General features: G+C 44.8%; 1 protein-coding gene across 3 annotated transcripts in view; it reads left to right on the top strand.

Annotated features, from left to right (window-relative positions):
- The first annotated feature begins 520 nt into the window (after positions 1 to 520).
- Positions 521 to 23,271, top strand: part of LOC149316690 (RAB6-interacting golgin-like) — a 59,953-nt gene continuing 37,202 nt past the window's right edge. For all 3 annotated transcript variants that reach the window (XR_016280516.1, XM_089516054.1, XM_089516053.1), the window contains exons 1-4: positions 521 to 704; positions 4,009 to 4,324; positions 10,446 to 10,547; positions 22,600 to 22,740. Coding sequence is in view for 2 of the 3 variants with exons in the window: in XM_089516054.1 (XP_089372180.1) it covers positions 638 to 704; positions 4,009 to 4,324; positions 10,446 to 10,547; positions 22,600 to 22,740 (626 nt within the window). In the remaining variant the exon portion in view is untranslated. The remainder of the gene's footprint in view (positions 705 to 4,008; positions 4,325 to 10,445; positions 10,548 to 22,599; positions 22,741 to 23,271) is intronic.

Below are 23,271 nucleotides of genomic sequence, written 5' to 3'. Positions count from 1 at the left end.
GGAGGACCTGTGGTCAGCCTGACTGCTACCCATTTTGCAGTTCCCTGACCATTAACCCGCTTCCTCCTTCCGCAGGAAAAAGCTGAGGAGCGGCCTTTGGGGAGGGTGTCCTCCCTGCCCTCTCCTGCTCCTGCTCCTCCTCCGTGGCGGAGAAGCCCATGAGAGGAGCAGTTTGGCAGGGGGCGGGTGTCTCAGGCGCCCTCCCCAGTTCCCTCCAGCGCCAAGGGCAGACTCTTCAGGGGAAGAAGAAGGAGAAGAAGAAGGAGGCAAACTCTTTCCTTCCTTGTATTTTGAGAGAGTATTGCTCTCCTTTCCTTCCAGAATGATGGGATTTCTTTAGTAAGGGAAGCCTTCCAGGGGCATTTCCCCAAACTCCCCACAAACCCCGAAGCGCCTTTGCTGAGGAGGGAGGGAGGGAGGACGGGGCCCTCTGAGCCGGAGGCCCGCAGCAGCAGGGGAGGCCTGGCCGTTGCCGCGGCTACCCTTCGGCCGGAAGGCGAGAGCGAGTGAGTGAGTGCGGCCCCAGCAGCATTTCCTGAGCGGAGGGCGGGTTCTCCAGACGTGGCAGCGGAAGAAGGAGCCACCCGGCAGGCAGGCAGGCAGGCAGGCAGGCAGGCAGCAGCCGGGAGGAGGCGCCATGGCCGAGCAGGGCTGGGCTGGCTTCTCCGAGCGGGAGCTTCGCCGATTCCAGGGGCCACTCAAAGGTAACCCCAGCCGTGGAAAGTGGCTGCCTGCGGGGCATTGTCTTGGCGGACTGAGCTGTTTAGGAGCCCTCAGAAGAGCTAGGGACCTGCGAGAATTGCCCCCCCCCCGCAGTTGCTTCCTTTATTTGACCGCCCCTTGAGGAGTACCATAGGAACGCCCTGCTATAGTTAGTACGGTTTGCTGTTGAGTAAACATGGTGCAGATAGGACTGTCGAGCAAGAAGTAATCACTAAAGGGCTCTGTCTAGTAGCGCCTGAGGGAGGAGAAGTGACTTTTATGAACAGAATGAGTTCCCTTTCGTGTTGATTTTTTAAATCAAAATGCATATTAATCTCAGAACTCAACAAGCGAAGCAAACACAGAAAGAGTGAAGACTGCTTTCTGTTGCACTGAAATCTCCTCCACTTTTACACTGAAAGATACACTTTCAAAACATCAGAATCCTAGGCCAAAACTTCCAGATTGTTTGCTTTCACACCTCCTTACTACAGACTTGAGGTTTTTACACTCTGGAGCTGTGTGACAGACCTGTATCATCTTACAGTGTTTCAAAAATTTAGGGGCCAAATCGACATCTTTCCGTATCCCAGTGTATTCTGATCCAACCACCACAATTATGTAATTGCTGTTAAATGTGTGAATGCCTTCGAAGTCGCCTATTCACTTATGGCAGCCCCATGAATTTCATAGGGATTTCTTAGGCTATGAACCCTCAGGTGTGATTTTACTCGTTTCTTCCTCCTCAATATAGTCTACATCACCTGGTTTTCACTGGTGCACTCCCATCCAACAACTAACCAAGATTTATTCTGCTTAGCTTCTAATATCATATGGGATCTGGTACCTTTGGAGTATTTAGTATCTATGACTTAATATAGAATTCCATCAGTGTTTCTGCAGATTGAAATCCACAAAAGCTCATTCAAAATTAAAATCAGCCTCAATGATACTTCTACCTTCTTTCCCTGCCCCTTCCTGTTTGTTTTTGTCAACACAATACTTTCTCTTGAGCTTCCATTAAATTGTCTTGGAAGAATGGTTGAGGTCCCTCAGCATTATTTTATATTGAGCACTAGTGACACAAGATTTTATCCTTTGAACCAAACCAAACTGAAAGGCGTCCAAAGTCTGCATTTTCAATTCAAGTTGACACTAGAAGCAACCCACAGTGTTCTTATACCAAATGTGAAGAATCATTGGCTCTTCAGAGGTTTTGGACTCTATCGTGTTTATCACACAGAGATTTTTGCAGCTCAGTTCCGACATGATTGCAGGTCCAACGATGTGAATTCATGCTAAAACGTGATGTGTTATCTCACATGATTGCTTTCTATGGGGGGTTCTTACGAGGTGCTTCCGCATTCAATCTTCACTGACTCCTCATTTTGGTGAATTCAGAAACAAGCGAATTCACCAAAATCTGCTTCTAAGCTCACTTCGATTTCACTCTGAATTGGTCTGGTGTGGAAGATCATTCCGATGTCGCCCCCCCTTGGCCCCCTGCATCCTGCTCCTTCATCCCCCTCCTCCTCCTTCACCCCACCTCATCCTCTTTGCCACCCATCCCATCATCCCCTGCCTGCTCCTGCATCCCCACCTCATCCTCTCTGCCACCCATCCCATCATCCCCTGCCTGCACCTGCATCCCCACCTCATCCTCTCTGCCACCCATCCCATCATCCCCTGCCTGCTCCTGCATCTCGTCCGCTCTGCCACCCTGCCACCCATCCCATCATTCCCTGCTTGCTCCTACATCCCCATCTTGTCCTCTCTGCCACCCATCCCATCATCCCCTGCCTGCTCCTGCATTTCATCCTCTCTGCCACCCATCCCATCATTCCCTGCCTGCTCCTGCATCCCCACCTCATCCTCTCTGCCACCCTGCCACCCATCCCATCATTCCCTGCCTGCTCCTGCATCCCCATCTCATCCTCTCTGCCACCCTGCCACCCATCCCATTATCCCCTGACTGCTCCTACACCCTGATCTGCCCCTCTCCTTCACCCTGCTGCCTATCCCATCATCCCCTGACTGTTCCTTCACCATGATGAAGGGTGACAGCTAAGGAGGGGGCAGGGAAGGAGGACAGCGTCCAGAGCCCCATTGAGCATAAGCAAGGGTGCCAATTCGAATCGTTGAACCCACAAAGTATGTTCCAGTGTGGAAATACAATGTGCACTCACCACACTTTGCTTGAATCCGCATCATGTGACTTGTCTGGAATCGAACTGACTCCACTTCCCCCTCGATTCGGAAGGGCAACGGAAAGGCAACCAGGTGTGGTAAAACATCACGTTTTAATGTGAATTCACATCGCTAGACAGGAGTGACTCCAGATTTGGTGTGAAAAAACATCACGTTTCGTGTTGCTAGAACAGGAGTGACTGCGGATTTGAGCTGCAAACCCCCCACAGGTGATAAGGCCCTATCTCTTAGAAGCCTCATCTGCTATGGTCATTGTAAGAGACAGTGAAAGTTAGAATGCAAAATATCTACACTGGCCCTTGGCCCTAGACAAACTGAGAAGGAAGCATACATGCTGATGCTACTATATGTGAAGAGGATACAAAGTACCTTACAAAAGAAAATAATCCATTTTCCAGCCATTTAGCTACTCATCTGGTACTTTAATTCCTCCCCAGACCACTATCCAAATTAGTGCTGTGTAGACTTCCTTAAAAAGGAAGTTATAATGGCATATGAGAATGTAAAATGCCTCTCACTTGTACAGTTGGACCTCCATACCCACAGATTCTTGATCTATTAATTCAGTCATCTGTGGCTTGAAAATATTCTATATATATATATATATATATATATATATTCCAAAAAGCAAACTTTGACACCATTTTACAATGCCATTATATTTAAAGGCACTTGAACATCCGTCAATTTTGGTATCTAATGCGGAGGTCTGGCAATACTGGCTGTTGTAACAAGCTAAATCCAGCATATGCTATTTGTGCTGTTCTTATTAATTGCAGTGCAAAATACATTTCCTGATAATTTGCAATCCTTATTGTTTCCCATCTACACTGAATTTTTAATATAACAGGAGAGGGGAATAGAATATTTGTCACTTTTATGCTATTCTAAAATTAGCAAAGGTTTGATTTTTGCACACGGTTAATTTTGTTTTTTTGCACACTGTTAATTTTATGAAGACATATGCCACATGCAAGTTCCCCTACTCTTTTCTATTATTTGTGTGTAGTTTTTAGTCACCTGCCCTGTGCCAAGTATTTCAAGCAAGTAGCTTCTACAGATATAAAAGCTTATTTTTTGCTTATTTGTGCTATTTAGATTCTTCTGAACTTCTTTCTGAGCAGCAACATCAATCTTTTGTAAGCCAAAAGCCCAAGCATTTGCAGTGCAAAAATCCTGTCCAGCAGATGTGTGAAAAAATGGAACTGCCAGATGAAGTACCCTTGTCACCTCTGAAGCAGAAGCTTTCTGGACCTAAAGTGAATTGCTCCTCTCCACATCCATCTCAGTCATCTTCTCAGTCTCTGACAATAAGAGAGTACCAGGATACCAGGAACCAAGAAATGAGACAATCTTCTAATGGTGATTTCCTTTCAGCACCAAGTCACAAACTGGGGGAAAAGAAATTGGAATTGTTAGTAAGTTTGTAATAGAGCTGTAAGACGTTTTATCATTTATAATAAATTAATTACCATTTTGTTTAGCAAAATCAACATGCCAAATTTGTAGTGGTCTTTAGAGTAGTGCTGAGAATTACTTCTACTGTGTTCACATTTTGCTGTGGCTAAATCTGATCATTTATTCAGTGGGAATATGCATTGACTTGGAGATCTTTACTTGAGTGGAGGCAAAATTCTGTATGCTTAATTGCAAGGGAATGTTATTATATAGAAATCCCTGAAAGAGTATAGTACAAAAATAGTTTTCTAATTCCACACCAATTTCTCTGCTGTGGATTACTGTGCATTACCAGGGATGCTGGATGCATATTCAAGTAATGTTAGATAAATGACTAGTTTTTTGATGTGTCATTTTGTCCCATGAAGTTGAATTTAAGGGCACACCACAAATAACCCAAATAGCTGCAAATTGCAAAGGACAGTTGATAATGATTAGACAATTTTATCTTTTCATGAAAGAATTGTGATGTTTTTGAAGACCCCCATGGCTTCCTTGAACACAGTTTGAAAACCAGCAATAAAAAACGATCATACCTAAGATATTAAAACAACACCGTGTATGAAAAACAAGTCATGCCAGACAAACCTGATCTCTTTTTTTGATAAAATTACCAGCTTGTTAGATGAAGGGAATGCTGTGGATATAGTATATCTTGATTTTAGTAAGGCCTTTGACAAAATTCCCCATGACATTCTTGCAAACAAGATTGTAAAATGTGGGCTAGACAAGGCAACTGTTACATGGATTTGTAATTGGTTGACTGGCCGAAGCTCAACAGTGGCTCCTTTTCATCCTGGAGAGAAGTGACCAGTGGGGTCCCACAGGGCTCTGTCCTGGGCCCAGTGCTATTCAACATCTTTATCAATGACTTGGATGACAGAATTGGGGGGTATACTTATCAAATTTGCAGATGACACCAAATTAGGAGGAGTAGCTAATACCCCAGAGGACAGGATCAAAATTCAAAATGACCTGAACAGACTAGAAAGCTGGGCCAAAGCTAACAAAATGAATTTCAACACAGAAATTCCTGAGCTGCCTCTTGTTGCTGCATAGCGGCGCAGCAGCAACCAAATTGCGTGGCACTGCTATGCGAAAAAAGGACTGCTAAAAAGCGGCTCCTTTTTGTGCTGCCGCAAATAGCTTGCAGCGTTGTGAGCACGTCACTGCTGCACGGCTCCATTTGGATGCCGCACAGCAGTGATGTCAACGCTGCACGTGCCGTCTCTTCTACACCACACAGTGAGGACGCTCTCGGCACGTGCGAGGGGCGAGGGACATGTTGGCGGGGCACCCCTTGCACATGACGAGGGTGTCCTTCAGGGCCAGTATGTACTGGGCCATTGTCTTCCTCCCCCACATAACTCGGTTTAAAGCCCTCCTGATCAAATTTTTGAGACTTGACAAAAATGTTTCTTCCAACTGGTATGAGATGCAACTCATCCCTTGCCAGAAGTCCCTCCTCATGGAACCTCAGGCCATGATCCAAAAGTCCAAATTGTTCTTGGCGGCACCATCTGCGCAGCCAGTTATTCACCTCTGCTATTTTCCCCTCCCTTCCTGGACCATGCCCTTCGTCTGGGAGAAGATATGAGATGACAACCTGTGCATTCATCTCTTTCAACGTCCTACCCAAAGTCTCTTAATCCCTTATGATATTCTTAAGGCTGTGCCTTGCAGTGTCATTGGTTCCCACATGAACCAAAAGACAGGAGTGACAGTCAGTAGACTTGACAAGTCTTGTCACCCTCTCTGTCACATCACAGATCTTTGCCCCAGCGAGACAACACACCTCCTGAGACATCTTGTCAGGCCCACAAACCACTGGTTCAGTGCCTCTCTGCAAGGAGTCCCCACCACCACCACCACACGCCTCCTCTGAGGCTTAGTAGCAGCTGTTCCCTTTGGTGGTACTCCCAGGGTCCCCTGCTCTGTCCCTGAAGTCTGTCCCTGCTGCTGTTCCTCATCATCCTTGATAATAGAGAGAAGTTCAAATCGATTCTGTACCTGCAAGCTCACGGAACCTTCCTTGGTTTCCCTATTTCTGTGTGTGACATTCTTCCAATTATCTACTTCTGTTGTATGTGAAGTGACCTCCTCCTTCCTAGCAACTTCCTCTGTGTGTTTCCCATCCATGACCGCCTGGTCCGTTCTGGTCAGGAAAACCTCTTGCTTCCTAAGATGCTGAAGTGTAGCTACCTGGGCCTCCTGCTGCTGCACTTTCTCTTGGTGCAGGTGAGGTTTCCCAAATCTGTGGGCAAGAAGACAAAAATCCCACAAGTGTTGCAGGTGACTGCAGCAGTTCCCTCAGTGTCAAAGGCTTAAGGAAGCACTGAACAAGACTGTGCTTCCTCTATTAAACACCAGTGTAAAGAACCCCTGTGGGCCTGGCCTTTGTCCCCAACTCTGTTAACTGAGCTCAATCAACTGGCACTCTAGTTATGTACAGAGCTCCTGGCTATTAGCTAGTTCCAGAGGCAGGTCTCTGACTCACTTCCTCTGAGCAAATTCCCACAAGCCCCTTAAGGGAGTAGTGAACAGAAAGTGTAAAATTGAAGGAGATGCCCTCCAACACTGTGCCCAGGTGACCTTCTCCTCTGTACTCCAAACCCTCCTTGACTATAAAAATAAATATGAAAAGAAAAATTTGTGCACCATTAGCCACGCCGCCTCTAGCAGCAGTTATATGGAATGAGACTTCTAGCTCTTCCTCCTCCCAGTGACCAAAAGAAATGGTTCCCACCTTAAAATTAAGCTCTTACCCAAGCAAAGTGGACAAAGAAAACTAGGCTTCCGTTTTGCAAGGAATGTCCCAGAATTCCTCTACCAGCAGTTCTGTAGAATGAGGCCTCTAGTTCCTCTTCCTCCCAGTAACCAAAAGAAATGGCTCCCACTTTAAATTTTTAAGCTCAAAAAAGAGATCAGATTAGTCTGGTATAACTTTTTTTGAGAAACTCTTGTTGACTTTTTGTGATTATGGAATTCCATTCTAAATGTTCGCAGACTCTGTTTAATAATCTGCTCTAGAATCTTTACAGGTATTGATGTCAGACTAAATTGGGCGATAATTGTTGGGGTCCTCTTTTATCCCTTTTTGAAGGTAGAGACAACATTTGCCATCCTTCAGTCTGCTGGGACTTCTGTTCTCCAAGAATTCGCAAAGATTATTGCCAGTGGTTTTGAAATGACCTCTGCCAGTTTTGTAAAATATCTGATTAAGTTCTTCTTTCAACTTCTTTGATCTGGTTAAGTGGCTTCTTAGAATTAAATTACAATCATGGCCATGACATTTCAAGTCCTAAGTAAATGCCATTGAATTTAAGGCTTACAATGTAATCTGCCCCCCCCCCCCCCCGAAATTAATGAAAATACCGTATATACTCATGTATAAGTCGACCTCATGTATAAGTCAAGGGCAGTTTTTGGATCCAAAATCATGGATTTTTATATGACCTGTGGATAAGTCGAGGGGCAAACACTGGAGGATGTTACAAAAGATCTAAAGGGGGGGGGGGGAACAAAGCACCACTCCCTACATTTCACTCTCTGGACCTCTCCCAAGCATCAGTCTCAGCATGGAAAAGGGGAAACAAACCTCAGTGTGCGCGTGCACACACACACACACACTCTTCCCCTTACCAAAAGCATCTCCAAGGCACATGGCTTGCGAAAAGGAGGACAGACCCCACTGTCTCTCTGCTTGTCACCACCAGGACTACAAGGTTCAGGGCTTGAAGAAATAGAGGACAGGCCTTTCTCTCTCTGCTTTTCACCCCCAAGACTCATGGCTTGAAGAAATAGAGGACAGGGCTTTCTCTCTCTCTGCTTTTCACCCCCAAGACTCATGACTTTCAGAAATAGAGGACAGGGCTTTCTCTCTGTGTGTTTTTCACCCCCAAGACTCATGGCTTTCAGAAATAGAGGACAGGGCTTTCTCTCTGTGTGTTTTTCACCCCCAAGACTCATGGCTTTCAGAAATAGAGGACAGGGCTTTCTCTCTGTGTGTTTTTCACCCCCAAGACTCATGGCTTTCAGAAATAGAGGACAGGGCTTTCTCTCTGTGTGTTTTTCACCCCCAAGACTCATGGCTTTCAGAAATAGAGGACAGGGCTTTCTCTCTGTGTGTTTTTCACCCCCAAGACTCATGGCTTTCAGAAATAGAGGACAGGGCTTTTTCTCTCTGTGTTTTTCACCCCCAAGACTCATGGCTTTCAGAAATAGAGGACAGGGCTTTCTCTCTGTGTGTTTTTCACCCCCAAGACTCATAGCTTTCAGAAATAGAGGACAGGGCTTTCTCTATCTGTGTTTTTCACCCCCAAGACTCATAGCTTTCAGAAATAGAGGACAGGGCTTTCTCTCTCTCTGCTTTTCACCCCCATGACTCATAGCTTTCAGAAATAGAGGACAGGGCTTTCTCTCTGTGTGTTTTTCACCCCCAAAACTCATAGCTTTCAGAAAAAGAGGACAGGGCTTTCTCTCTGTGTGTTTTTCACCCCCAAAACTCATAGCTTTCAGAAATAGAGGACAGGGCTTTCTCTGTGTGTGTTTTTCACCCCCAAGACTCATAGCTTTCAGAAATAGAGGACAGGGCTTTCTCTGTGTGTGTTTTTCACCCCCAAGACTCATAGCTTTCAGAAATAGAGGACAGGGCTTTCTCTCTCTGTGTTTTCCACCCCCAAGACTCATAGCTTTCAGAAATAGAGGATAGGGCTTTCTCTCTCTCTGCTTTTCACCCCCAAGACTCATAGCTTTCAGAAATAGAGGATAGGGCTTTCTCTCTCTTTGCTTTTCACCCCCAAAACTCATAGCTTTCAGAAAAAGAGGACAGGACTTTCTCTCTGTGTGTTTTTCACCCCCAAAACTCATAGCTTTCAGAAATAGAGGACAGGGCTTTCTCTGTGTGTGTTTTTCACCCCCAAGACTCATAGCTTTCAGAAATAGAGGACAGGGCTTTCTCTGTGTGTGTTTTTCACCCCCAAGACTCATAGCTTTCAGAAATAGAGGACAGGGCTTTCTCTCTCTGTGTTTTCCACCCCCAAGACTCATAGCTTTCAGAAATAGAGGATAGGGCTTTCTCTCTCTCTGCTTTTCACCCCCAAGACTCATAGCTTTCAGAAATAGAGGATAGGGCTTTCTCTCTCTTTGCTTTTCACCCCCAAGACTCATAGCTTTCAGAAATAGAGGATAGGGCTTTCTCTCTCTCTGCTTTTCACCCCCAAGACTCATCGCTTTCAGAAATATAGGGCTTTCTCTCTCTTTGCTTTTCACCCCTAAGACTCATAGCTTTCAGAAATAGAGGATAGGGCTTTCTCTCTATCTCCTTCTTACCCCCAAGACTTCCAGGCAAAACGGGGAACAAGCCTGGGCATACTTTCTTTGGGTTCCTTCTCTCAAGCCGCAGCTAGTTAGGTCTGGCTTGGCAGGAAGGCTGAGAGCCTGGGAAACACACACACACACGGGGAGAGAGGAGAGGAGGAAATGAGAGCCGGCGCCGGGCCGTTACAAGGCTACAGAGAAAGTGGGCACTTCTTCTTTCACTAAATTTATTAGCATTAACTCATTGACCCTTCCTTAAGTCTACCCAGGATTTTGGCGTTCATTTTGGGGCATAAATTTTTCGACCTATAATCGAGTATATACGGTAGAATACATATAGGAATGTAATTTGGATGTGAACTGGTTCTGTCTGAAGTGAATCAAAGAAATCCATAAACTAGGATTTTATAGAGTTTCTTGCTCTTAAGATCTTATTTGAAGGTTATATTTTCCTTTTACATAACCTTACATTTCAGGGTTACATTTTCCTATTTAATATGAACAAATAAGAATGTCAAGTAAGTAATGGAGTCTTTCTGAAGAAACCATTAAAAATGACATATTAAGGAAAATTTGGTCACATAGATGAACCTGTCTTACAAACCAAGATGTGCTTGTTTAGCTTAGATTATTCAAATGTTTCTGAAGCAATGACAAGATGCAGCAATGAGTAAGGTTATTGTTGTGAGGGCTAGTTTAAGGGAGGAGAGAGAACGAAGGCAATTCCTTGTTAATTTTGTTACTTTCTCAATGTTCAGGCTGGAAAAGTCTCGATGGGAAATCCTTCAGCAGGAGCAGAAACTTCTGGAAGAAAAGAACAAACGCAGGAAAGCTCTCTTGGCTAAAGCAATTGCTGAAAGGTGTGGAAAACCTCCAATGCTCTTTCTTTAGACACATCAAAGGAACATAATGAATATTTTCCCTCTATTCTGCTGTTATGTTGCTGTATTTCAGCAAATTCTGTATGCCTCCATTTTGCTTTGTTATGAAGCACTTTTGCAGGCACAGATGAAAATATAATTCCACTACAGAAGACTGAGGGAAAAAGTTTTTCACTACACGCTTGATCTTAGCCAAAAGGAAGCTTCTCGACCTTTTGGCTAAGATCAAGTGTAGTACTTCTCCTTTTCTTGTAACTGATACTAATCTTTTGAGTTATGTTGAAAAGAATGGGATGCATTTCCATGGTTTGGAATTGTAGTATAATATAGAGCTGTTGTTTTGGGGAAAATTAATATATTCATAATATAAAAGTAAAGGTATTTCCCGTTGACAAGGTTATCAAGTCATGTCCGACTATAGGGGGCAGTACTCATCTCCGTTACTAAGCCAAAGAACCAGCATTGTCAGAGACTACTCTGTAATCATGTGGCCAGCATGATTGAACAAAAAACACTGTTTACCTTCCCAGCGGAGTGGTACCTATTTATCTACTTGCATTTGCATGCTTTTGAACTGCTAGAAGCTAGGACTAGTGATGGGAGCTCACCCCATCATGCAGTACTCAGGCCTTGAATTGCCAACCTGCCCATCTTGCAATCAACAGAGTCAGCGTCTTAACTACTTGAGCCACTGTATGTATTCAAAATATAACAAAGTCCAAATTCCACAAAGCAGCAATGCCTGTATTGGACCAACTTCAGAGCATAAAATGCATCATTCAAGCTTTTGAAACTTTACTGGCTTCATAAGGCAAACCTGTTTAAAATCATACAGGAGAAGAAAGATGACAATTTTAGAATCAGGCCTACATTTTATCTCAGATATTACTCTCTTATATTGAGGGATCTCAGTGCAGGCAGAGACCACTCCCTTTCTTGCCCACATGAGGACTAGGACAATAAAGGCAGATATTATTGTAAAAGACAAATGCAGAGAAAAATCTGTGGCCAGAAAGAAGGAGAAGAAACAATGGATGTCAGACAAAATGCTTCAAGTAGTAAAGAAAGAGAAGGAGCAAAAGAAAAGAAAGTCAAAAACACAGAAACGATGAATGCTACTGTCCAATGATTAGTGCTCAAGAATAAAGATAATTACTACAACAATCAGTGCAGAGAAATAGAGGCAGACAACAGAAAAGGAAGGGTAAAAGACCTCTTCCACAAGGTCTGGGAAATCAAAGAAAAATTTAAACCAAAGGTGGGGATGCCCTACAATCAGGAGAACATGCTATATTAATAGGATCCTATATTAATAGATCCTATATTAATAGAATCATGATGAAATTAAGAATGGTGAAAACAATACACAGAAGAGGTATATAAAAATGTGAAAGGCTAAATGATACATGGGAAGAAGAAACTTATGAAGATGAATCCCACATTTTAGAAAGCGGAATGAAAGCTGTACTCAAAATAATTGGGAAAAATAAAGCACCAGGAACATACAACATACCAACCGAACTACTACAATACATAGAGACAGATTCAAGTATAGTTCTAACTAAAATCTGCCAACAAATATGGAAAACAAAGCAGTGGCCCACAATTTGGAAGCAATCAATACACACTCACAAAAAAGACACAAAAGATTGCAGTAATTACAGATCCGTTGCACTAATTTCCCATGGAAGCAAAGTCTCATATATGGAGCAAGAAATCCCAGATTCTTTCCTGGATTCAGGAAAGAAAGAGGCACTAGACTAGGGAATCACACTGCAGACTTACAATATATAAAGGAGTGCAACAGGGAATTCCAGAAGAAAATCTGCATGTGGCCTATTGATGACAGCAAAGCCTTGGACTGTATAGATCATGAAAAGCTATGGTTGGCTCTTCTGGTTGTCCTGATGCGTAACCAGTACTCAAGACAAGAGACTGCTGTTAGGAAAAAATACAGTCGGCCCTTCTTATATGTGGATTTGCCATCCGTGGATTTGAGCATCCGTGGATGGCAAACCCGGAAATTGTCCCCAATAGTGCACTGCCATTGGGAACAAAAGTCCCTCACCCCCCTCCTGTCCTTCCTTCCCTCCCTCCTTTCCCTCCCTGCTTGACATACCTTGCCTGCCACTATCGCCACAGGAAAGGCCAGGTGCCACAGCTGGAGGTCTTGACGGCCTCTGGCGCGGTTGATCGGCCTCCTCACCACCACCGCCGCTGCAGCGGCAAAAGCCAGGTGGCGGTGCTGGAGGCCTCTTGGCCTCCAACACTGGTATCCATCCCTTTTGTGGCGGCGGAGGCATCAAGGAGTTGTGCTAGAGGCCTTGAAGGTCTCCGGCGCGGCTGCTTAGCCTCCTCGCCACTGCCGTGGGAAACGCCTGGTGGTGGTGGTGTTGGGGGCCAGGAGGCCTCCAACACTGTCATCCACCCCTTCTGCAGCAGCGAGGAAGCCAAGGCTTGGCCTCCGCCACCGCCACATGGCGGTGGTGGCTGCAGCGGTGAGGAGGCCGAGCAGCTGCATCGGAGGCCTTCAAGGCCTCCAGCACTGGCACTCGGCCTTTCCCGTGGCAACAGCAGCAGGAAAGGTAAGTGAGGAGAGGAGGGGAGGCAAGGGACTTTTGTTCCCAATGGCAGTGTATGTGCATGCGTGCCGCCATTGGGGCCTATGGGACTTGAGCATACACGGATTTTGGTATCTGCAGGGCAGGTCTGGAATGGATCCCTGTGGCCTGTAACAGACCGCCAAAATAAAGCTGCTTCGGGTCTCTTTGGAGGTATGCTATTTAAATGATGCATGGGCCCTAAGAGTCCGGAGGTCGCACCAAAGCCACACTCCATTCCTAAACACTGGGGTGCAGCTTTGGTGCAGCTTCCGGATTCTTAGGATGCATGCATCATTTGAACAGCATACCTCCAAAGAGACCTGAAGCAGCTTTATTTTGGCAGTCTGTAGGCCTGTGTATACCAAGGGCCAACTGTATGGGGAAAGAGAATGGGTCCCAGTTGGCAAAGACTTGATAGTATCACCTTATTTATTCAACCTGTGGATCACTAGCATTGAGCCCATGATACGTTTCTAGGATGAAGGACCATCGCCTCCCAAAAATAGTATTCTACAGTGAACTCGCCATGGGTCGGCGTAAGAGGGGCTCTCCAAAGAAGAGATACAAGGACTCCCTGAAACAGCATCTCAGGTTCGGCCAAATTGATCACCAACAATGGTCCACCCTGGCCTCGCATCAGGAAGCATGGAGACGCACTATCCACGATGCTGCAGCCTTTTTTGAAAGCTCACGCTGAACGAGTCTCGAAGAGAAACGACAACACAGAAAGAACCACAACCCAGAAGCATCACCCAAGGAGACTTTCTGCTGTGCTTTCTGCAACCGGACTTGTTTATCTCGGATTGGTCTTTTTAGTCATCAACGCGCTTGTAGAAAGCACGGGATGAGTCTTTCCTGAATCTTCATTTGCGAAGAAAAGCCAGAGAGAGATGCAGGAAATTATGTATTCAGAGCAGTCTTAGATTCAGAGGCAGGAGGAGTGAAGAAGTAAGGAACATTAGCAATAATACTAGTATCAGAAAGCAACAAGGATCTGAAGTAATTACTAAAGAAAGTTCAGGAGGAAAGCACCAAGGTAGTCTTAATGCTGAACATTAAGAAAACAAAAATAATGACCATGGAAGATCTGCAAGAATTCATCATAAGGAGAAAACTGAAATAGTCAAAGAGATTCCATTCCTTGGATCAAATATCAACCAGAATGGAGACTGCAAGAAACCAAATGACTAGGAAGAGCAGCTATAAAAGAACTGGACGAAATCCTACTGTGTAAAGTGGGCCTGTACAACATATAGCCCGGGGAGCGCATGCAGCCCACCAAATAATTTTGGGTTGCCCATGAGGATGTGGAATGCCACTTGGTCTCCTTCTGAGGAGAGGGCCAGGAGGAAGTGAGGAGGAAGGGTGAATGCTCACCCCACAAGTCTTCTCTGCTGCCTGGATTTCTCCTGAGAAGGCCAAGTGGTGAAGGGGAGGAGGGGCAAATGAGCAATTAACGCTCCTCCATCATTTGGCCATCTCCCACAGGAGTTAATCACACTAGGGCTAATTTCAACATTAAAGAGAGATTGAATGCATTTAAAGCAGGGGTAGGCAACCTTTTTGAGCCGGGGGCCGGGTTGCTGTCCCTCAGATAACTGGGGGGCCGAAGCTGGGGGGATGGAGCTTCCACCCTCCGGGGGCGGTGCCGCACGCTGGGGATGGAGCTTCCACCCTCTGGGGGTGGGCCAGCGCTGGAGGCCTCCCCCTCTTTCCCGGCCCCAAACAGGGCCCCAGGCCCCGTTAGAGGCCGGCAAAAGTGCCAGCGGGGGCCACCAGCGCTGGAGGCCTCCCCCTCTTTGCTGGTCCCTGACGGGGCCCCAGGCCCCATCAGAGGCTGGCAAAAAAGCCGGCGGGGGCAGCCAGCGCTGCAGGCCTCCCCCTCTTTGCCAGCCCCTGACACCCAAATATATACTTCTCCATGTCTCGGTCATCAGCAATGACGACAGATGGCATTTCTCTCCTCAGTCAATGTCTTGCAGTAGTAAAGGACTGGATAAGGGAAAACAAGTTCAAGCTGAATCCAGACAAAACAGAAGTACTTACGGTAGGGGCCCCCAAACCAGGTATTGGGCAGCAACCTCCAGTCCTAGAGGGGTTCACGCTCCCTTCAAAGAACTGTGTTCGCAGCTTAGGGGTGCTTCTCGACTCATCGCTTCAGATGAGAAATCAGGTGAATGCAACGGTCAAGAGTGCCTGTTATCAGCTCTGGCTGATACATCAGCTGCACCCTTTCCTGGAATGGGGTGACCTCGAAACTGAAGTACTTGCACTGGTAACCTCAAGACTTGATTTTTGCAATGCGCTCTACATGGGGTTACCCTTGTGCCTAGTCTGGAAACTGCAACTGTTACAGAATATGGCAGCCAGAATGATTACAGGAACAACTAGGAGTGACCATATTACACCTTTATTGAAATCACTCCACTGGCTGCCTATTCATTTCCGGGCACAGTACAAGGTGTTGGTCATTACCTTTAAAGCCCTCCATGGCTTAGGCCCAACCTACTTAAGGGATCGCCTCCTTCTGTATAATCTGCCCCGTACCCTCAGATCCTCTGGGAGGAATTTGTTGCAGTCCACAAAGACCAGTTTGACGGCAACCTCCCAGAAGACTTTTTCCGCGATCGCTCCCACTTTATGGAATGGCCTACCGGACGAGATCCGTCAAATTGCCAGCCTAGAGAGCTTCAAGAAAGCTGTCAAGACAGATCTCTTCCGGCAGGCCTTCCCAGAATAGAACCCAGCCATGTAACGCTTCCCCCACAGACATATATAAGCGAAGACTCTGCCCATCGTTATTTTATTATCGTATTATTATTTTTAGATTTTATCATTTGTAATTTTAATGGATAGAATTGTTTAATCCTTTTTTCAGGGGGGGAAATTGTATATATTGTATTTTTTTAAGGTTGTACGCTGCTTTGATTGTGATAACAAAAAGCGGGATATAAATTAAAGTTTTGTTTATTTATTTTTATTATGTGATAAACTCCAAAGAGAAGTCCAGGCCAAGGAGGAAAAGGACAGGCAAGTCTCCTCCGCTGCTTGGCTTTCTCCTGAGGAGAGGGCTCGGCAGAGGACAAGGGGGACAGAATTAATATTAATAATATTAAATATTATTAAATATCAACAACAACAATAAATTAATTAATTAAAGCCTTGTGGTGGAAATATTCCTTGTTGAAATAAAAAACTATAGAAAGATGGAGTCACCTTTGTCTGTGACTCTTTCACTGTTACAGCCTGTCTGCGGGCCAAAGAAGTTTAGCCTCTTTTAATTTTGGCCCCTACCTACTGCCAAGTTGTGCAGGTATAAAGATATACAACTAAGCACTAAAGTGAGAATAGTCCAGACCATTGTATTCACCATCACCATGAGTGGATGTGAGAGCTGGATAGTCTAGAAAGCCAACAGAAAGAAAAACAACTAATTTGAGATGTGGTGCTGGAGAAGAGTGCTGAGAATACTGTAGACAGCCAAGAAAACTAAAATGAGTTTTAGAACAGATCAAGATTGTACTCTCCTTGAAAGCCAGGATGACAAAATTTAGACTTTCATACTTTGGCCACATCATGAGAAGGCATGATTCATTAGAAAAGATGATGCTGAGGAAGGTAGAGGGCTGAAGAAAAAGAGGAAGACCACACACCAGATGGTTAGACAATCAGGGAGACCACAGGCTTGCGACTGCAGTGTCTGAACAGAGCAGTTGAGGACAGGGAATCTTAAGAGATGTCTCATCAACAGGTTTGCCATGAGTCAAGGTCATCTCGAGGGCAGTTAACAACAAATAACATCATTTCAACTCTATTAGCATCAGAAAAATAACTTCCCTTGAGATCTAGCTATCCCTGTCCTGTCTGAAGCTAACTGCCCCTATCTAAGACAGAGAATATTGACTTTCTCAAGAAATCTCTGTGCAATTACATCTGAAAAACTTTTATGTGCTGTGTAGGTAAAACTTACCAACTGTAATCCAATGAAAGAGTTTTACCTTTGTGAGGGGTGGAAAATCTCAGAGGACAATATCACACGTGAATTGGAACTACAATCCAAAACCAGTCCAAAGGGAAGGAGAAGCAGAGTCAATTCGAATGCAAGCAATTCACGTGATTAATTATTGCATGTGAAGAGCGAAATTGGGGTCATTACTGAGGCAAAGCGGAGTGAGTGCTAAATAAATTATCTCAACAGTACATACCATGCGGATTCACCAATTTGAATTGGCACACTTGTGCCTGCTCAGTGGGGCTCTGAACGCATCCTGAAGGGGGCCATTTCCTGGTTCCAGTTTCACGTGAAAGCTAGCCTCACGTGAATGACAGCTTCACATTTCTTCTTCTCATAGCATCGTAGAGTTGGAAGAGACTACAAGAGCCATCCAGTCCAACCCCCTTGCCATGCAGGAACTCTCAATCAAAGCACCCCTGACAGATGGCCATCCAGCTTCTGTTTAAAGACCTCCAAGCAAGGAGACTCTACCACACTCCGAGGGAGTGTGTTCCACTGTTGAACAGCCCTTACTGTCAGGAAGTTCTTCCTAATGTTGAGGTGGAATCTCTTTTCCTGTAGCTTGCATCCATTGCTACAGGTCCTAGTCTTTGGAGAAGCAGAAAACAAGATAGCGCCCTCCTCATTATGACACCCCTTCAAGTATTTAAACAGGGCTATCATATCACCTCTTAACCTTCTCTTCTCCAGGCTAAACATCCTCAGCTCCCTAAGTCGTTTCTCATAGGACTTGGTTTCCAGACACTTCACCCTTTTAGACGCCCTCCTTTGGACACCCTCCAGTTTCTCAATGTCCTTTTTGAATTGTGGTTCCCAGAACTGCACACAGTATTCCAAAGCAGAATAGAGTGGCACTATTACAGTCTGCTCTTTTTTTATGCGGGGATCCGTTCCGGACCCCCCACGTAAAAAAAACAAAACGTGTATGCTCGAGCCCCATTGAAAGTAATGGGGCTTGTGCATGTGGCTGCAGTGCAGCAGCACACGCGCCTAGAGTGTGCGCCCCATTCAGATAAATGGGACACGCCACCCCTTGCACCCCATGCACTCCCTCACGGCTTTCAGCGACCCCTGTGGGACCCCACTGGTCACTTCTCTCCAGGATGAAAAGGAGCCCCTTGAGTTCGGCCAGTCAACCAATTACAAATTCATGTAACAATTACGTTGTCAAGCCCACATTTCATTAGCTTGTTTGCAAGATTGTCATGGGGAACCCTGTCAAAAGCCTTGCTGAAATCAAGATATACTATATTCCCAGCATTCCCTTAATCTACCATGCTGGTAATTTTATCAAAGAAAGAGATAAGGTTTGTCTGGCATGACTTGTTTCTCTGAAACCCATGTTGACTTTTTGTGATTATGACATTGCCTTCTAGATGTTCACAGACTCTCTGTTTAATGATCTGCTTTAGAATCTTTCCTGGTATTGATGTCAGACTAACTGGACGATAATTGTTGGGATCCTTTTTTTCCCCCTTTTTGAAGATGGGGACAACGTTTGCCCTCCTCCAGTCTGCTGGAACGTCTCCTGTTCTCCAGGAGTTCTCAAAGATTATTGCCAATGGTTCAGATAGTACATCTGCCAGTTCTTTTAATACCCTTGGATGTAGTTCATCTGGTCCTGAAGACTAATATTTATTTAGATTAACCAGGTTTTCCTATACTATCTTTTTGCTTATTCTGTGCTGAAATTTCCCTATTCTGTCCGCTGCTCCATTATCCTCAGGTTGAGCACACTTTGCCTTTTCTGAGAACACTGAGGCCAAGAAGGTCTTGAGTAATTCTGCCTTTTCTCTGTCTTCTGTTAGCATTTTGCCATCTACTCCACATCTACTCCATGCAAGTGGCCCTACCATTTCCGTTAGCTCACTTGAAAGTTCCTTAGTCATCCATCCTAGTTTCTTGAGACACTTCCCATTTTTCTTCCTCACTGGAACTGTTTGAAATTGTGCCTTCAGTATCTCCCTTTTGGAAACTCCCATCCATCCTGAACTCCCTTCTCTTTTAGTATTCCTGACCATGGATCACCCCCAATATTTCTCTAAATTTACTGAAATTAGCTCTCCTAAAGTCTAGAATGCGTGTCTGACTATGCCTGGCTTCTCCTTTCCATTGTATATCAAAATCCAGGAGAACATGGTCACTTCCACCTAATGATCTCACCACTTGCACCACATTAACCAAGTCATCCCTGTTGGTTAGAATCAGATCTAAAATAACTGACCCCCTTGTTTCCTCTTCCACCTTTTGGAAAATGAAATTGTCTTTGAGGCGAGTGAGGAATTTGCTAGACCTTGAGGATTTGGCTTAGTTTGAATTCCAGCAAATATCAGGATAGTTGAAGTCACCCATCACTACTACATCTCTCCTTTCTGAGTTTGTAGTCATTTGTTCTAGAAAGGCGCCATCAAATTCCTCCATCTGACTGGGGGTGCTGTAGTAGACTCCCATCATAACATCCTTGTTGTTACCTTTCCCTTTAATTTTTATCCAGGTGCTCTCCACCTGGGTTCCAGTACTGATGTCCTGGATCCCTTCACTGTTGAATGTCCAGGACATACAGTGCTATTCCTCCTTCTTTCCTGTTTGGCCTAGTTCTCTTTAAAAGGTTATACTCCTCTATTTCTACATTCCAGTTATGAAACTCATCCCACCAGGTTTCAGTGATGCCTATTATATCATATTTGCTTTGTTGTACTAGGAGTTCAAGTTCATCTTGCTTATTTCCCATGCTCTCTGCATTAGTGTAGAGACATCGCAGACCATGGGTCCTCTTTACTTGCTGCCTGTGCAAGTTTTTTTGCCTCTTACGGTTGGATCCTTGCACTTGTTTCCTCTATGCCAGTTTGACTATTTTCTCCAGCCCTTTTGCCTTACAGAATACTGTCTCCCTCCCCCACGTAACTCAGTTCAAAGCCCTCCTAATCAAATTCTTGAGATTGTTGGCAGAAACATTTCTTCCTACTGGTGTGAGATGCAACCCATCCGTTGCCAGAAGTCGTCCCTCATGGAGCCGCAGCCATGATCAAAGAATCCAAATCGTTCCCGGCAGCACCATCTGTGGAGCCAGTTGTTTACATCTGCTATTTTCCTCTCCCTTCTTGGACCATCTTCTATTTTATTCTATTTTTCTCTATTTACTCTATTTTAACAATTTAGCAGTGCCCGCAACTCCCGCCTTGTGTGGTCTTGAGTATACATACAGCCACATCCAAACGTGTCCTCAGTGTCAGCCTTCCCTACATGCCTCTCTGGATTCCTCCAAATGTCTCCTGTGTCCTCAGTGTCACCCTTCCCTCCTTGCCTCCCCTGTTTCCTCTGAATGTCTCCTGTGTCTTTAGTGTCAGCCTTCCCTACATGCCTTCCTTGTTTCCTCAGAATGTCTCCTTGGTCTTCAGTGTCAGGCTTCCCTCCATGCTTCCCCTGTTTCCTCCGAATGTCTCCTGTGTCTTCAGTGTCACCCTTCCCTACATGCCTCCCTGGATTCCTCTGAATCTCTCCTGTGTTTTCAGTGTCAGCCTTCCCTCCATGCCTCCCTGCATTCCTCCGAATGTCTCCTGTGTCTTCAGTGTCAGCCTTCCCTCCATGCCTCCAACGTGTCCTCCCTGTCAGTCCCCCATCCGTCACACAGCATCCAAACATTTCCTCCATTCTTGAAGGAGTACCTGAAGCAAATGGAGCAAAATTGCAGCTCTGCATCATGGGAAATTTGCCACCTTGGAGGTTTGGGGGGGAGGGTTGTACCATGACCGAAGGAAAGTTGCATTCCACACCAGACCAATTCGGATTGAAATTGAAGTGAGCTTGGAAACAATTTTTGTGAATTTGCTTGTTATTGAATTCACTTCACAGAATTCTACCAGACACGCTTATGCTTTGTTTCTTGTTCCTAATCCAAACATTCCTACTATTTGGGATTCTTCTTTGTTGCCAACTTCAGCATTCAAACCTTAAATTATTAGTTTGAAATCTTGTGATGCTATGTTGTCAGTTTCTTCCTGCACTGCATCACAGAAACTCAATTTCCTTTTCATCTGCATCTGTGGTCGATGCATATACCTGGATTATTGTGATGTTTATAGATTTAACCTGTATACGGTCTGACTTTGAGTTGTATTCTTTGAGTGATCTAGCTATATCTTTCCTTAGTATGAAAACTACCTCATTTCATCTTGTTTTTTTTTATTGAATAGATTATTGTATAGTTGTCTGAGTGAAAGTGACTCATTCCTGTCCATTTTAACTCACTTACTCCTAGTATTGCTATATTCATGCGTTCTGTTTCCTTCTTTACTATGTCTAGTTTTCCCTGGCTCATGCTTCTCACATTCTATGTTTCAATTACATGTGTAGTGTTGCTTCTAACTATGCTTGTTTTATTGGACATGTTTTCTGTCTGGCCACTCCCTCTCTAGTTGTTGGTTATTGAGCTCTCTCACCTAAAGGGTTTTTCTTGGTGAAATGGTCTTGCAAGGAGAGATACCTTTTGCCTCCTTTCGTGCAGTGCTGACAAGAGTCAGCTATGGTACCACTACTGTTTTCTCTGTGAAAGTTGACTTCAGTGTCACTTACCACTACTGCTGCAGTCCAGTCGCTTCTCCTATATTTTATGCCTGTTATTCTCTTCTTCCCTCCCTCAGTTCTCTTTTTCCTTTCCTTTTTACACTCCTTGATGTTTTCTGTCACTCAATTCCCTTTTCCTTTTCCTTTTGCTGGTCTCGGGGAGGCTCTGATGTACCTATTCTCCCAAGCCTGCTTTTCCCTTTCCTTTTAACACTCCTTGATGTTTTCCGTCCCTCAATTCCCTTTTCCCTTTCCTTTTTCTGGTCTCGGGGAGGCTCTGATTTACCTATTCTCCCAAGTCTGTTTCTTTGTCCCTTTGGATGGCAGCGCCCTTCTGGTCTCAGGGGGAGGAGAGGCTCTGATGTACGTGGTCTCCCAAGCCTGCTTCTTTGTCCCTCTGGATGGCAGTGCCCTTCTGGTCTCAGGGGGAGGGGAGGCTCTGATGTACGAGGTCTCCCAAGCCTGCTTATTTGCCCCTCTGGATGGCAGTGCCCTTCTGGTCTTGGTGAGGGGAGGCTCTGATGTACCTAGTCTCCCAAGACTGCTTCTTTGTCCCTTTGGATGGCAGCACCCTTCTGGTGGTCTCAGGGGAAGGGGAGACTCTGATGTACCTGATCTCCCAAGCATGCTTCTTTGTCCCTTTGGATGGCACTGCCCTTCTGATCTCAGGGGGAGGTGGGGCTCTGATGTACCTGGTCTCCCAAGTCTGCTTCTTTGCCCCTCTGGATGACAATGCCCTTCTGGTCTCACTTAGACTGCATAGGGAGTGCTTAAGTGCACTGATAAGCAGTATAGAAATGTACTTGTAACATCAGAATATAAATACATAACATTCCTTTTTCTTTCCTAGGTCTAAAAAAACTCAGGCTGAAACAGTGAAATTAAAGAAGATCCAAAAACAGCTCCAAGCTTTAGATGATATGGTATCTGCTGATATTGGGATACTGAGAAATAGGATTGACCAGGCAAGTTTGGATTATTCATATGCTAGGTAAGAATAATGGGGAAGAACAGTGCTACTAGTTACAATCAACTGTTTTTAAAGTAAAATCCATTACTCTTAGGTACCATCTTGTAAGACATTTTTTGCATAAATTGGATCATGTCAGTATTTGCTTTCATCATTAATTTTTTTTTCCTGGTTGGAAAGTATTCTTCTGTCACTGTCCCTTTGTATGTTTCTTCCTCTTAGTCCATTGGTCAGAAGCAATTTTTTTAAAAAAGTTTCTAGATTAGTGTTATGCAGTGTTTAGGAAATCAACTGTGTTTTCATCCATGTGTTTCATTTGTCTGAATCATGACCAGATTTAAGAGAGAGATTGTTCATCTTTTAATTATTCAGCATATACAACATTATGCCAACCACTGGGCTGAGAAAATTGTTCTTGTGATTCAAGAATAATTAATTTAAAATAAATGTAGTTGTAATAGCTCCATCAAGTCCAAAATGCTGCAACTAGAATGATGACTGGAGATCACAAGGAGGATGTAACTCATTTGTTGAACAGCTTGGCTTGTTAGC

The sequence above is a fragment of the Sceloporus occidentalis genome, unplaced genomic scaffold (assembly GCF_023333645.1).
Source record: "Sceloporus occidentalis isolate IW3139 unplaced genomic scaffold, rSceOcc1.0.p SCAF_3, whole genome shotgun sequence".
Classification (NCBI taxonomy): Eukaryota; Metazoa; Chordata; class Lepidosauria; order Squamata; family Phrynosomatidae; genus Sceloporus; species Sceloporus occidentalis.
This window is presented reverse-complemented; position numbering and strand designations above follow the sequence as displayed.